This window comes from Mauremys mutica, chromosome 23 (genome assembly GCF_020497125.1).
Source record: "Mauremys mutica isolate MM-2020 ecotype Southern chromosome 23, ASM2049712v1, whole genome shotgun sequence".
NCBI classification, from domain to species: domain Eukaryota; kingdom Metazoa; phylum Chordata; order Testudines; family Geoemydidae; genus Mauremys; species Mauremys mutica.
Genome location: NC_059094.1, coordinates 9,181,424 through 9,193,786, shown reverse-complemented (window position 1 = coordinate 9,193,786; position 12,363 = coordinate 9,181,424). Strand labels below are relative to the sequence as shown.

The 12,363-nt window shown below is 54.0% G+C and overlaps 1 protein-coding gene across 2 annotated transcripts in view; it reads left to right on the top strand.

Moving 5' to 3' along the window:
- Nucleotides 1-6,418: 6,418 nt before the first annotated feature.
- The window catches only part of PTPRU (protein tyrosine phosphatase receptor type U), a 277,217-nt gene continuing 271,272 nt past the window's right edge, over nucleotides 6,419-12,363 (top strand). For both annotated transcript variants that reach the window (XM_044998066.1, XM_044998067.1), the window contains exon 1: nucleotides 6,419-6,615. In XM_044998066.1, the coding sequence (XP_044854001.1) occupies nucleotides 6,543-6,615 (73 nt within the window). In that variant the 5' untranslated portion in view covers nucleotides 6,419-6,542. The remainder of the gene's footprint in view (nucleotides 6,616-12,363) is intronic.

Below are 12,363 nucleotides of genomic sequence, written 5' to 3'. Positions count from 1 at the left end.
TTTAACTGGATCTGGCATGAAAGAAGCTAAATACAGAGCCCCCCGACATGATGCTGTCCCGAGGCCAGGGCTGCACTCTGCAGTTTGGTTTTTCCCCGGGACAGAGATGGCTAGAATAAGGAAGCCAGGATTACCCCTATTACTACAAATGCTGCTGAGCATCTACCGAGAATTTTCCCCAGCCCTCTCAGGCCTGGCTTTCTGCTACAGATTTAAAGAAACAGCATCCAGTGTGGCTAGTATGGCCTAGTGGCTAGAGTGCTGGACTAGGGCTCGGGACACGTGTTCTAGTCCTTGCTCTTTCACTGGCCTGCTGGGTGAGCGTAGGCCTCAGTTTTCCCCTCTGTGAAATGGGGGTAACGAGACTGCCCTCCTTTGTAAAGTGCTCTGAGATCAGCTGATAAAAAGTGCTCTGTGAGAGGTGGGTGTTTTGCTGATGGGAAGCTGCGGATGGCCCTTGCCTCCCACCACGAGGGTGGCTGTCAGTCTCCAGCCAGGCAGGCAGGAGGTCCGCGAGGGAGAAGGTGGGCTGGAGCCGGCGAGTGATTAAGATGGATGAGTCATGCTTCAATTATCGATCTGCAGGTTGGCAGAGAAATAGATATTAAAAAGCAAACCCCTCGAGCGAGAGACACGGAGCCGCGCCAGGGGTTCATCGAACAGTTGGACGGGCCCACACGCCTCCTCTAGACCTTTGCAGCCGTAAGATGGATTATTATTTTTAGACGTGATTCAGCCAGCGAGTGCCTTGGGTTTTCCACGTGCCCCAGTAAATTAAACCAGCCCTCTCCTACCGAGGATCGCTCGAGATGATTTACTTGGCACAGGTTCCTTAGCTCCCAGGAAAAATTCATCTTTGAAATGAAGCTCCTTGTTGATACTACAGTGACCGGGGCACAGATGAGCCCTACAGTAGCACACCAACCGTCTCCAGCTCGGAAGGTGTGGCCTTGCAACTGACTCCTTCTCTGTCTTCCCAGGACAGATACAGGGGGTGAGTCGTGGGAGGAGAATCGGACCCAGGGAGCCGTTTGGCTGAGCCCTGCTATGGAGAGACTCACTGCGGTGAGGGGACAGAGTGATTTCCTATCTGTGGCCTTTAGCACAGGTGCTTTGGGGCTGCATCAGCGAGTCTGTCCTCACTGTGATGGTCCGAGTGAAATCCAGCCCTGTGCAGAGGGGCCGGCATGAAGCCAGTGCAGTCCCACTGAAGCCTATCCGCCTGGGGTTGAAATGGGCCATGTTGGCTCTTTGCATGGGGGTGAATTTCACCCATGATGATGACCATGAAGTCCTAGGAGGGTGGAGATTTGGTATATCATTATCCCCCTTTTCCAGGTGGGGAAACTGAGGCATGGAGCAGTTTAAGGCCAGGATTTTCAAAGGACTCAGTGACCAAAATTGGGGCAGATTTCCAAAAGGAGCTCAGCGCAGTTAGGCGGGTGTTGGGGGCTGGGGGCTGATGAAAATCACTCCTGACTTAGGTGTCTAAAGGGCAGCTGAGCTTTTTGGAAACCTTGGACCCACACAACTTGTGCGAGGTCACAGGGACTCAGAGGCAGAGGTGAGAAGACACAGCTGTCTTGTGCTTTAACCACGAGGCCCGGCTTCCTTTGTTAGCGGTGATATTCCTAATGGCGTCCCCTTTTATCTGAGCATGCAGCCGGGATATTCCTGCCTCTCATGTCAGCAGCACCAGAGAAGATGCTGCGAGGGGAGCTGAGCTGCCGGATCAGCTGAAGCTGCGTGAGTCGGAAGGGAATCCAGGTGTAACCGATGGTCACATGGGGAGCAGACAGGAGGCGGGAGAAGGTGCTGGGATGTATCACTTTCCTGACTGTAACCGCCCTTCAAACAGCCCCTCACGGGGTCACTGCTGCACCCGGCGTCACTGCCCTCCATAGTGTTAGTGTTTGACGTGGGCAATCACAGCGCACAGCTCTTCACTGGCCCTTTCCATACGTAGATCTCAAAGCACTTTAGCAAGGAGAACCGGCAGCATTCTCACCATTATACAGATGGGGAAACTGAGGCACGGGACAGTGGTGTGACTGGCCCAAGGTCACCGTACAGAAGTGACAGAACAAAGATGAGATGGGTGGTCTTCTGGGCTGGCACTCTGTGGTCACTGATCTCCTGACACCTAGCCCAGGGCCCTGTGCATTGATCCGGGCTGCCAGCCAAGGATACACTGTCCTAGGAAGGGAGTCTTAAACATGCCACCGGCCCTGCCTTTATTGCTCTTACAAAGCTCCTAGAGGTTCCAAGCTCAGGGCCACGGTGTGCTAGGTACTTACACACGCACACGGAAAGAGACAGCCCCTGCTCCCAAGAGCTGACAGCCTAAACAAACAAGACAGACCAATGTGGGGAGAGGAGGAAACAGAGGCACAGGGAGGCAAAATGACTTGCCCAAGGCCACTCAAAGGGCTGGGCTGGGGGAGGAGCCAGGAACAGCTCCCAGGTCTCCTGACTCCCAGTCCAGTATCTCTGTGTCCGTGCTGCCGCTGGAACGAGAGCATCTTCGCCGCAGAGCTCCATGCTTGTCGGTGGGCTGGCCCCAGCACTGGCTGGTCCCTGGACGGGGCTTGTGCCTATGCAGCACCAAGCAGTTAAGTGGAACCCTCCTGCCACGCTGGCTTGGTGCTACGACAAACAAGCCCAATTTGCAAAAGTGACAGGGCTGCCTCTCTGTGCACTGAGTGGTATTTGGGGGTCAAGTGGGGGATGTGGGGGGGACAGAACAGAAACTGGATCAAGCTCCTTGCGTCTGCCAGCAGCACGAAGCAATGCAGAGGACGTGGCGTGCCTCGGCAGGGCTGGGGATTTTCCTGGTGCGTTTGCAGGTGTGACTGACACCCATATGTTTAGCTGTGTGACGTGGAGGCCAGGTGAACACGAGCAAAGAACTGCTCTCCTCCTCTGGGCTCAGTCAAAACACTCGTGTGTGTGTGTGTGTGTGTGTGTGGGGCGTGCACACCTACGTGCCCACCCGGGTGTGTTTGTGTGTCTAATTGTGTGCACCTGTGTCCAGGGCTGTAACACGCTGCAGAGCTCTTTCACCCCAGTGAGTCCCGTGGGACTATTCACGTGTCAGGGTACTCACATATGTAAGTCTTTGCAGGATTGGGACCTAAATTTGTTCCTTGGTAACTGTCCCCACGGAGCAGTTCTGTCCCTCACGCCCATCACCCCTGCATCTGAGCGGCTGTGTCAGTCACCCGACAGCTGAGAAAGTGGAATCCACTCAAGCAACAAATATTGGAAAAACTTCTGTTTGGGGCTTAGCCCCAACCCTCCCATGCCAGGAGACCCCGAGAGGCAGATTTCCAAAGAGCTGAGGCCTGGATTCCCAAGTGCTTGGCATTCACAACGGAGGGCCGGCATCCCAAAGAGCCCTACAGCCAAGGTGCACTCAGTGGGCTGAGCAGCTCTCCCTGACATGCTGGCAGGAGAGCCAAAGGCTGGGGAGACGCCTTTTGGCCAAGTCACCAGGTGTAAAAGCCGGTGTGGGACTGTCTGCAAAAGACGTGAACCCACCCGCACAGTGGGGGTGAGTAGTTTGGCTGTTTCTAAACGCACACCCAAAAGCAAGCTCCCTTGCACCCCCCCCCCACTTGTAAATAACGGTCTCTGCACAGACCCACTCACCACAAACACCCAATTGCTGCATTCACCCACCCTCACAAATATCTGTTCCCCTACACTGCCTCTTCTCACACTCACCCCCATTACACACGCAGGCCTCGCAAACACCCCTTCCACTCACCCACCACTGTCCTTTTCACAGCTGTGCACAGAAGCCTCGCAGTCCGTTAAAAAATGCCCACAACAGAATCCCCCTCCGCCCCCGCACCAGACGGAGCAAGGCACAGCGCTAATGTTACCTGCCTTTTTTTAATCTGTTTAATTAGCTAATTTCCCACCCCATTTATCATCAGAGCCTCGGCTCCACAAACGAATCGCAGATTGCACTGATAGCCTGGCGCAAAAAACCCACAGAGTGTTTGGAAAACCATTTTCCTCCATAAAAGGGACCGGGGAGGATATCGGCCCACAGTGACTTTGGCATCAGTGCCAGCAAATGAGCCAATCTCCCCCACTTCTTGGAGACGGCTTCTTAGCCCTCCACAAGGCTGATTCAGTCAACGCCTTGCTGCTGCCTGAGTTTGAACTAGAGCCTGGATGCCCTTTGCTTTCTCCTGCCTCCCCTTTTCATCGGGAAGGGGTAGGGATTTGCTGGTGCGTCTCTCTTGGTATTCCACCTTTTTTTTTGCTCCTAGTTATCTTGGCTTCCTCGGATCTGCATCTAATGAATACCAGTCATAGCCACACCAGGGTTTGTTTCCTTTCAAGCTCTCTTGTCACAATGTTGGCGTGTTATATTACGCCTCATGTGTCATCTCCCGGAGGCCTCTTCCAGCCCACCCTCTTCGCCTTCCCTTTGAGCCAGAGGCATATTTCTTCGCTAAGTCTGATCAGAATATTTCTCCCATCTTCCCCCCGCCACTCCCACAGCTAGACACTGCATTGGGCGTGTGAGAGTCAGCGGACGGCATGGGAGGAAGTGGTAAAGCTGAGGCATCTATAACAAACCCTTCCCGAAGTCTCTGCATTCTGGGCCATGACGTTTCAAACAAATGCCCCATCTGAGAACTGTTATTGAAACCTGATGCCCTGAGCCTGGCACACTGCTGTGCCCATGTGGAACTCAGCGACTCCCCAGGAGCCCCATGAGGGCACAGGGGTCTGCCCACCTGCTGTCCTTTGGGATCTTGGGCCCTCCTGGCCATCTAGGCCATAGACGGGGCTCCAGCTAAAAACCTGGAGAGGATCAGCCTGGAGCTCAGGGAATGTGTCAGTCTGACTCTTTATCTGAGCGAGCGTCTGGCCCAGCGGGACTGAAAATCCCGATTGTGTAGGGGGGACGTTCCCCAGCTCCTCCAGGCGCATGCACATGGCATGCTAGCAACAGAGCACTGCGGCACCCAGGGCGCTGCTTACGGGGGGCCTCGGCGGGCGCGCAGAGCTCCTCGCAGGTAGGCTGCAGTAATTTGACCCAGGGAAGCAGGCACTAGATGAGACGCTGGGTAAGGCGAGTTCTCTTCCAGGTTTTGCCCCTGACCTGTTGTGTGACCTTAAGCAGGTGTCTAGTTTCCTCTCAGTCTGATCCAGTTAGACTGTAAGCTACTGGGGGCCCGTTGCTATGGGTATACGCACCACTTGGCAGACTGGGCTGAGGTGGGCTCTCTGTGGGCTCTTGTAATACAGTAAACCGGCAGACCAACGATATTAGTGTAGTATTTACCGACTGATTGCCATGTTTGCCATCCATATACCTATGTCTACGCCCTCCCCATGGAAGCGAGTCCCCGTAGGCCTTCTCACACCAGAGTTCAGCTGGAGGAGCCCTACCGAAAGCTTCCATCCCCACAGGGGTGGCTCCAGGCACCAGCACACCAAGCGCGTGCCTGGGGCGGCAAGCCACGGGGGGTGCTCTGCCGGTTGCCGTGAGGACGGCAGGCAGGTTGCCTTCAGCGGCTTGCCTGTGGAGGGTCTGCTGGTCCCGTGGCTTCGGCGGACCTCCTGCAGGCGTGCTGCCGAATCCGCGGGACCGGGGACCTCCTGCAGGCAAGCCGCTGAAGGCAGCCTGCCTGCCGCGCTTGGGGCAGCAAAATACCTAGAGCCGCCCCTGCATCCCCGCCCGGGCAGGATGTACCTCCCGAGTACAGAGCGTAGCCCTAACACTTGATCTCAGCTCAACCTGAACGTGCAAGTTTCCTGCATTTTGCCGGCTGTCTGCAGCAAAGGATGGGAATTCCCACCCCCAGCCTGCCTGCCTGGGTCTGCCCACAAGACCCGGGGTGGGGATACAAACCGGAGGGTGGGGGGTGTTTGCTAAAGCTGCCGGGCCTGGGGACATTAGACGGATTGAGGTTACACAGCAGCGTGGCTGGATTCTCTAGGGCAGCAGGTTTCAGCCTGTGGACCCCGCGGGGGCTGCAGACTCTGTCTAAAGAATCTGAAGCATCTGAAGAAGTGGGTTGGTTTTTGTTTTTTTTTTACCCACGAAAGCTGATGCCCAAATAAATCGGTTCGTCTTTAAGGTGCCACCGGACTCGTTGTTTTTGTGGATACAGACGAGCAGGGCGACCCCCTGATACTCGACTCCGCCCAAGATTCCCCAAGGGGGCCGCATCCCCATTCGAAACCTGTTAGGGCTCTGCAAATGGGGGGACCCTCTCCCCCACCCCCAGGCCTGGCAAAGCCCAGGTGCAGCCCTGGCTCTCCTCCGGGTGCCTTTGCCTTTTTCCTCCAGCAGGAGGCACCCTCTGCCTTTCCAATGCCGCCCTCTCCCTCCGCTCCAGCCTGACGTCAGCCGGGCGCTCGGCTGGAGGCTCAGTCCCGCTCGGGCTGCTGCTAGTTCGGCTGCAATTGAGGAATGAGGAGCCTCGCCCGGCCGCTTCCCTCTGCGAGCCCGGGAAGCAGCGGGGGCCGGGGCCGGGGCCGGGCTCGGGCGCTCCCCGCGCAGCTGATGCACCATGCACCGCGCTGGGGCGCTGATCCTCCTGGTAACCCTCCAGCTCTGCTCTCTGGAAAGCGAGACGCCGACAGGTCAGACTTCAGCCCCGTCCCTGCCCCGGGCTCGGCTCCCCGGGCAGCCGCCTGCCCCTGCTCTGCTACCCGCACAGCGTGTTTCTCTCCCCCGCTCCCCGGTTCCTGCGAACTGGTGGCTCGTGCCGGGGAAGGACGCGGGGATGGGAACGGACCCGCTCGCCTTGCAATGGAGCCGCGAGCGAGCTGGGGCTCGGGGCGGCTCCGCTGCCGGGCTGGGACACCCGAGAAGTTTGTGGTTGTAGCGGGAGCTGCTGAGCGATTCCCCCGGCGGAGGAGAAACTCCAGTTAGCGGGTTTAACGTCTCCTCCTCCTGCCCCCGCGGTTCAGGGAGCGGGAGTTCCCCGGGCCCGGCCGGTGGCTCGGGGGGCAGGTATCGGGGATCTCTGCTCTTTCCTCTCGGGCTTTGTGTGTAAAGGAAGAGAGACCCCCCCCCCAAGCCTGGCCCCCCTCCTGCTCGGCGGGGATTGCTCTTGCTGATGCAGCCGGGCGGCGGCAGGTCGGGGCGCAGCTTGCACGGGAAAGCTCCGGTGCTCACCGGCCAACTTGCAAATCCGGATGCAAAAGTGTTTCGCGTGAGAAGCGGGTTTTCTCCCCCCCTCCCCTCCTCCTGTTTTTAATTATTTACCTTCCCAGCGCCCCCCCCCCCAGATCTTCCTTTGTCCGGCCGACTCACAGCGCTGTTATGGGGAGGGGGAGTTCTCTGGTTATGGGGAGACAAATGCTGGAGTCTGTATTGATCGGATTTCAGCCGCTCAGCAGGATAACTGGTCGGGCAGCTTCCCCCCTTCCTGAGCCTCCATCGCTGTTGGCCGCGAGAGACACAAAGTGCCAGACTTTTTTTTTAAAGTAACCGTGATCAGGAAGAAATAGATGAACTTTGAACCCCAGCTCTGAGAGCAGAGCCACCTCTGAGTTGGGAAGATCGAGCCTGCAAACTTATGTGGCCATGGCAGGGTTTGTGTTTGCAGCCCGCACTCTGCTGAGCTCCGAGCAGATTGCCTGTGTTTTCCTAGGCATGCTCAGCAAAGATCCAGGTCCTCTCCTCACTCCCCTCACTAGCAGGAAGAAACTGGGAAAAAATGACAGGCCTTTACCAAAGAAAAGGCACTGAGTGACGGTGTTCGATTACCGCGTTCTTCTGTTAAATTGCTCATCACTGTAGTGTCTGGGTTGTCAAAATTAACACTCAGTTCACCGCCGTGATTTATATTAATAATCATCATCAAAGGCTCATCCTGCAAAAAACAGTTAATTTACACTGTTTATTTGAGGTGCTACATTTTTAATGCCATTTCTCCTGCTGGAAAACTACTCCCAAGGTTTTGAGTTGAGGATCCAGTGCGGTTGTGAAGGTGGGACAGAGGGATAAAGTGGTTGCAGCCAGAAAGCAATTTTCTCTGGGATAGGAGAGACTCCCCAGATCTTTCTTTCATTCTTGCATTTATTTAGGAGATTTATAAACCCCTCCCTTATCCATACCTGAGCTGGCCGGTTTCCTTTGTGTGACTCATGTGCAGCCTTCGCTGTTTGGGGAACCCTGCTAGCTTCTGCTAATGATGAGAGAAGGCTGGTGTGTGCAGCCTGCTAGATGCCAAATGCAGGCATGATAACGCGTGTTTGCATGTATAATTGTTCCCAGGGCATCAGGCGATGAGGGGAAAACAAAGTCTCTTAGATCCTGGCTGCATTTCATTACCCATTGCAACAGGGCGACAGTTATTCCATTTGGAACGCAGAGCTCTGAAATGCTGCTGAGGATGCCAGCTGTATCCTCCTCTCTGGCTGTGTCAGTCGAACGAAGGAGCAGGCAAGGTTTTCAATAGAGGTGTGCATTCTGCAGGCAGGTTTATTCTAGAGCAAGTGAATGATCCTCAACTTTACCTCTGATCCCTGCTAGCTGCAAGGCGGGTTTGAGGCAGGGGATCTTACAGGATTTCTGAGTCTCTCTGCTCTGTTTGTGCCCGGTCTCTTTTTACATCCCTGCCGTTAAGGTGCATTTAGGGGGCTGTGGCAGTGCTTGCATAACAAACCTTATTTCTCAGGCAGTTAATAAATGTGCAGTTAAAAGAAGGAAGAGAGATTCTCAGGGCTGAAGCTTCCTGGACAAAGACTCAGCCCAGAGGCAGGCTGTTTAGAAGAGATGAGTTCAATGGAAGTGGGTGTATATACAGTGCGTGCACACACACATTGTATTTTATTGTCTCCCAATTTTGGATGTTTCTGTAACTCCTGAGGATCCTTGTTTTTCTGTCTGAGATTTTGCTGACTCTGAGTTCACATCCTGTGGCTTCAGACATATTTGGCTGGTTTTGGTCACCCTCTGACCTTATGTGTATTTACTTTCCCCCGGTCAAAACGGTGGGTTTATTAACGCCGTTCCTGTGCACTAACTATTTTGAGGGACCGTTGGGCTAGGTTTGGAAGAGGGAATGATGTGAGGTGGGTTTCAGAACAGACAGGATCTCTTGCCTGTTGCAGATCCTTCTGGGAAAGGCAGTGGGTGTTTTTTGTTTGTTTCTCAATAGATAAGGAAATTAAATACAAAAAACTCACTGACCCCCCCCATATTCTGCTGAGTCAGAGAAATTCGATGGAGAGGACCATTCAGCCCCATGCCTGGCCAGTGCAAGTTCGCTTCCTATTGTGTGTTCATCCTGTCTTGTTTTAAATGTCCCTAGATTGAGGCTTCCCGCACTCTCCTTCGAGGAGGAGTTGCTGTCAGGATGTTTTCCTTCTCTTACGTTTAAATTCTCCCTTTCTTAATTCCTCTCAATACTCTTGCACCTACACCCTGTGAACTACCCGGAATAATTCCTCTCCTTCTTGTGTTTACACCCTTCAGATAGCTGTCGGTTTGTTATAATGTCCCTCCAAACCCAGCCCACGGGTGATACTTTAGAGGGGATGTGCTGGCTCCACATGGCAGCAATGCAGGGACATTGGGTAGGTGGGGGATGCAGCACTCAACAGGTTAAAGAACGTGTAGGTGGCACCGAAATGTACAAAATCTGGGGAAGTTGAGGTGGATGCTCTCTCGGCCGCCCGCACCCTTGGGCTGATGGCAGTGGAGTTGCTGGATGCAAACACCCGCTCGGAATGCAGCGCTGGTTAAAATGCTGCAGTGATCCCATTGTCGGCTGTAGTGTTTTGGGTGGTTACTCTGAAAGACCTGTGTGTGTTTATACAAGCGCTGGCTGGCTCCCTTTGCATCCAAGTTCCAGCTGCATGTTTTGCTCTGAGTATCTTGGCCATTACCAGCCCTTCCTCGTTTCCCACAGCACAACCAGGAAATATAACTTTAGTTGAATCAGAGGGCTGTTTTTTTAACCTAAAAGGGGGCAGGGGGAAGGCTTGCCAAATTTTAATCGTTTTCAGAGCAAATGGATTGGAGCATAAACATGGCAGCTGACGGGATTTTGCCAGGGAGGGGGGCTTCAGCCAGAGAAAAGCTTGTGCTGCACAATTTGGATCTCGTGTGTGTTTGGCTTTAGGGCTCTGCTTCAGCCCTGTACAGAGAAGCCCGGAGTCATCCAGATCCTGCAACCATTGCCACATGAAGCTCCTCAGGGGGCCACCCTCTTGGACCTGATGGCAGGTTCGGGGCCTGGGTTTGGATCTGGGATCGGGTTAGGATGGGGATCCACCCTTGCTCCCTGTCGTGTTCGAGGGGCTTAGGAACAGGGCTTGTAGTTAAGGCTCATCCCTGCAGAACAGGATGGTCAGATGCGTCCTTGCAATGTAACCTGGGCACTGATTTGTCACTTTTCTCTCCCCTTTCCCTGCTGTGTGTCTTCCTGGAGGCCTAAACCCCGAGGGGAGTGTGTCTCCCCCCCCCCCCCCCCGATCTCAGCAGGTTCTAATGCCTCCCGCAGGCTTTGGAACAAAACCTCTCTCCTACAGGACTCCGCTGTTAAATTTTTATATGCAATTTGCTTGATAGTTTGTCTTTATTGGGATCTAATTAGAAAGAGTTTTACCAAAGAAGCATTTTCCCTTCCCCTTGGGCCACATTAAAATCAAGAAAAGCTGCTGTCTTGGAAATATGTCACTGGCCCCTGCTGGCATGGGAGCCTTAACTCAACCTGGGAGGAAAGTGACCTACCCAGGGACTCGGAGTGGTGGAGGAATAAACAAAACAGGAGGGTTGGGGTGGTGAGGGAGGGAGGGAGGGGGAATTTCACAACAGTTCAGACACGGCTTCGGCTTTCTTGGGAAACGTTTGTGGGCGTGGAGCGCCGGTTTGGCTTGAACATTGATAGGGTCAGTGAACTTTTCCAGACATCGTCAGAACGGTGGGTGCTGTAATTAGGAGGCCCGTAGAGATTTCATGTATTAATAATGATCTTCCCAAACGGAGGCTCGACATGGCTTTCTGCACAGCCCTGTTTTACGAGGATTATTTTTAAGGCAGTTAGTCAAGTGAGCACAGAATGCCAAGGTTCCTGGACAGGAGGAGCAGAAGCTGCTCGTCCAGTGGCAGCTCTGTGGCTCTTTCCACAAGACTGGAGCCCTCCTGCTCCCCGCACCTTGCCAGGGATCAGAGCTCCATAAAGCATCTGAAGGTGGCTGGAGAAATTCCAAGCATAGTAATTTGCTGCTCCTGGATTGTAATTGAAATCTAACTCTTAATTAGTGAGCAATCGCAGTTTTTCAGAGGCTCTCCAGACACTTCATAGGCATGGTGGGCCTGATCCGAAGCCCATTGCCATTAAAGGAAAGGCTTGTATTGATTCCGAATGGGCTCCGTGTCGGGTCGCGATGCCAGAGGCGTCGTGGCCTAATGGTTTAATAAAGCAGCAGTGGGAGTCCCAAGAGCTTGGACTGTCTCTTGGGGTGACAGAATGTCACTTTGGCCCAGATCCTTAAAAGTATTTAGGCACCTAAGTCCCAATAGGAGTATCAAAATACCGTTGAGGATCTGGACCTTTACCACTCCGTGCCTCAGTTTCCCCATCTGTAAGTCTGGGATCTTCACCCATATCCCATGGGCGCTGTGAGCTCAGTTAACTAATGTTGTGATTTACCCTAATTTTACAGATGGGGAAACTGAGGCACAGAGTGGAGAATGCCCAGATGCACAAAGACGCTCTTAGGGAGTTAGGAGCATAAATACCTTTGGGAATCTGGGCTGCAGTGACTTGCTCAAGGCCTCACAAAGTGAGTCGGTGGTAAAGGTGGGAATGGGACTCAGGCATCCTGGCCTGGAGTTATTAGATCAATCTGCCTGACAGCCAACGCCGTATCTGATGTGCAGTGTTCGCACATCAGATACAAAGACAAAGAAACCTGCATGGGGTCCACACGCCGGTTAATTGATTTCACCGGTGGCCACTGGCCATAAAACGATGACCTGTCATACTGGGGATGATGGATCGCTGAACCATGAAGTAGCTGGGACTCTCCGCAGCCCTCTAACGAATGATCAGGGGGGTGGAAAGGAAAGGAACATGGCCAGCATTTGCCCAGGCACCTGTTGCAAAGAAAGCCATGCTGTGTGTGTGGGGAATACCATCATGGGCTTGTGATTGGGGTAACTGGCCTGTTAATCCTGGTGGGCTTTCAGGGCTGCTTTCTGCCAGAACCCACTGGTGAGTGTGGGAGAGCTAGGGAGCTGCCTGCATGTACTGCTGCTCCGAGGGCTTGATTTTGAGAGGGGCTGAGCATTTCCCACTCATTGCAGGGCTGGGCACCTCCCAGGCTGATTGTTAATTATTAGTAGCACCTAAAGGCCTTATATGAGGATCA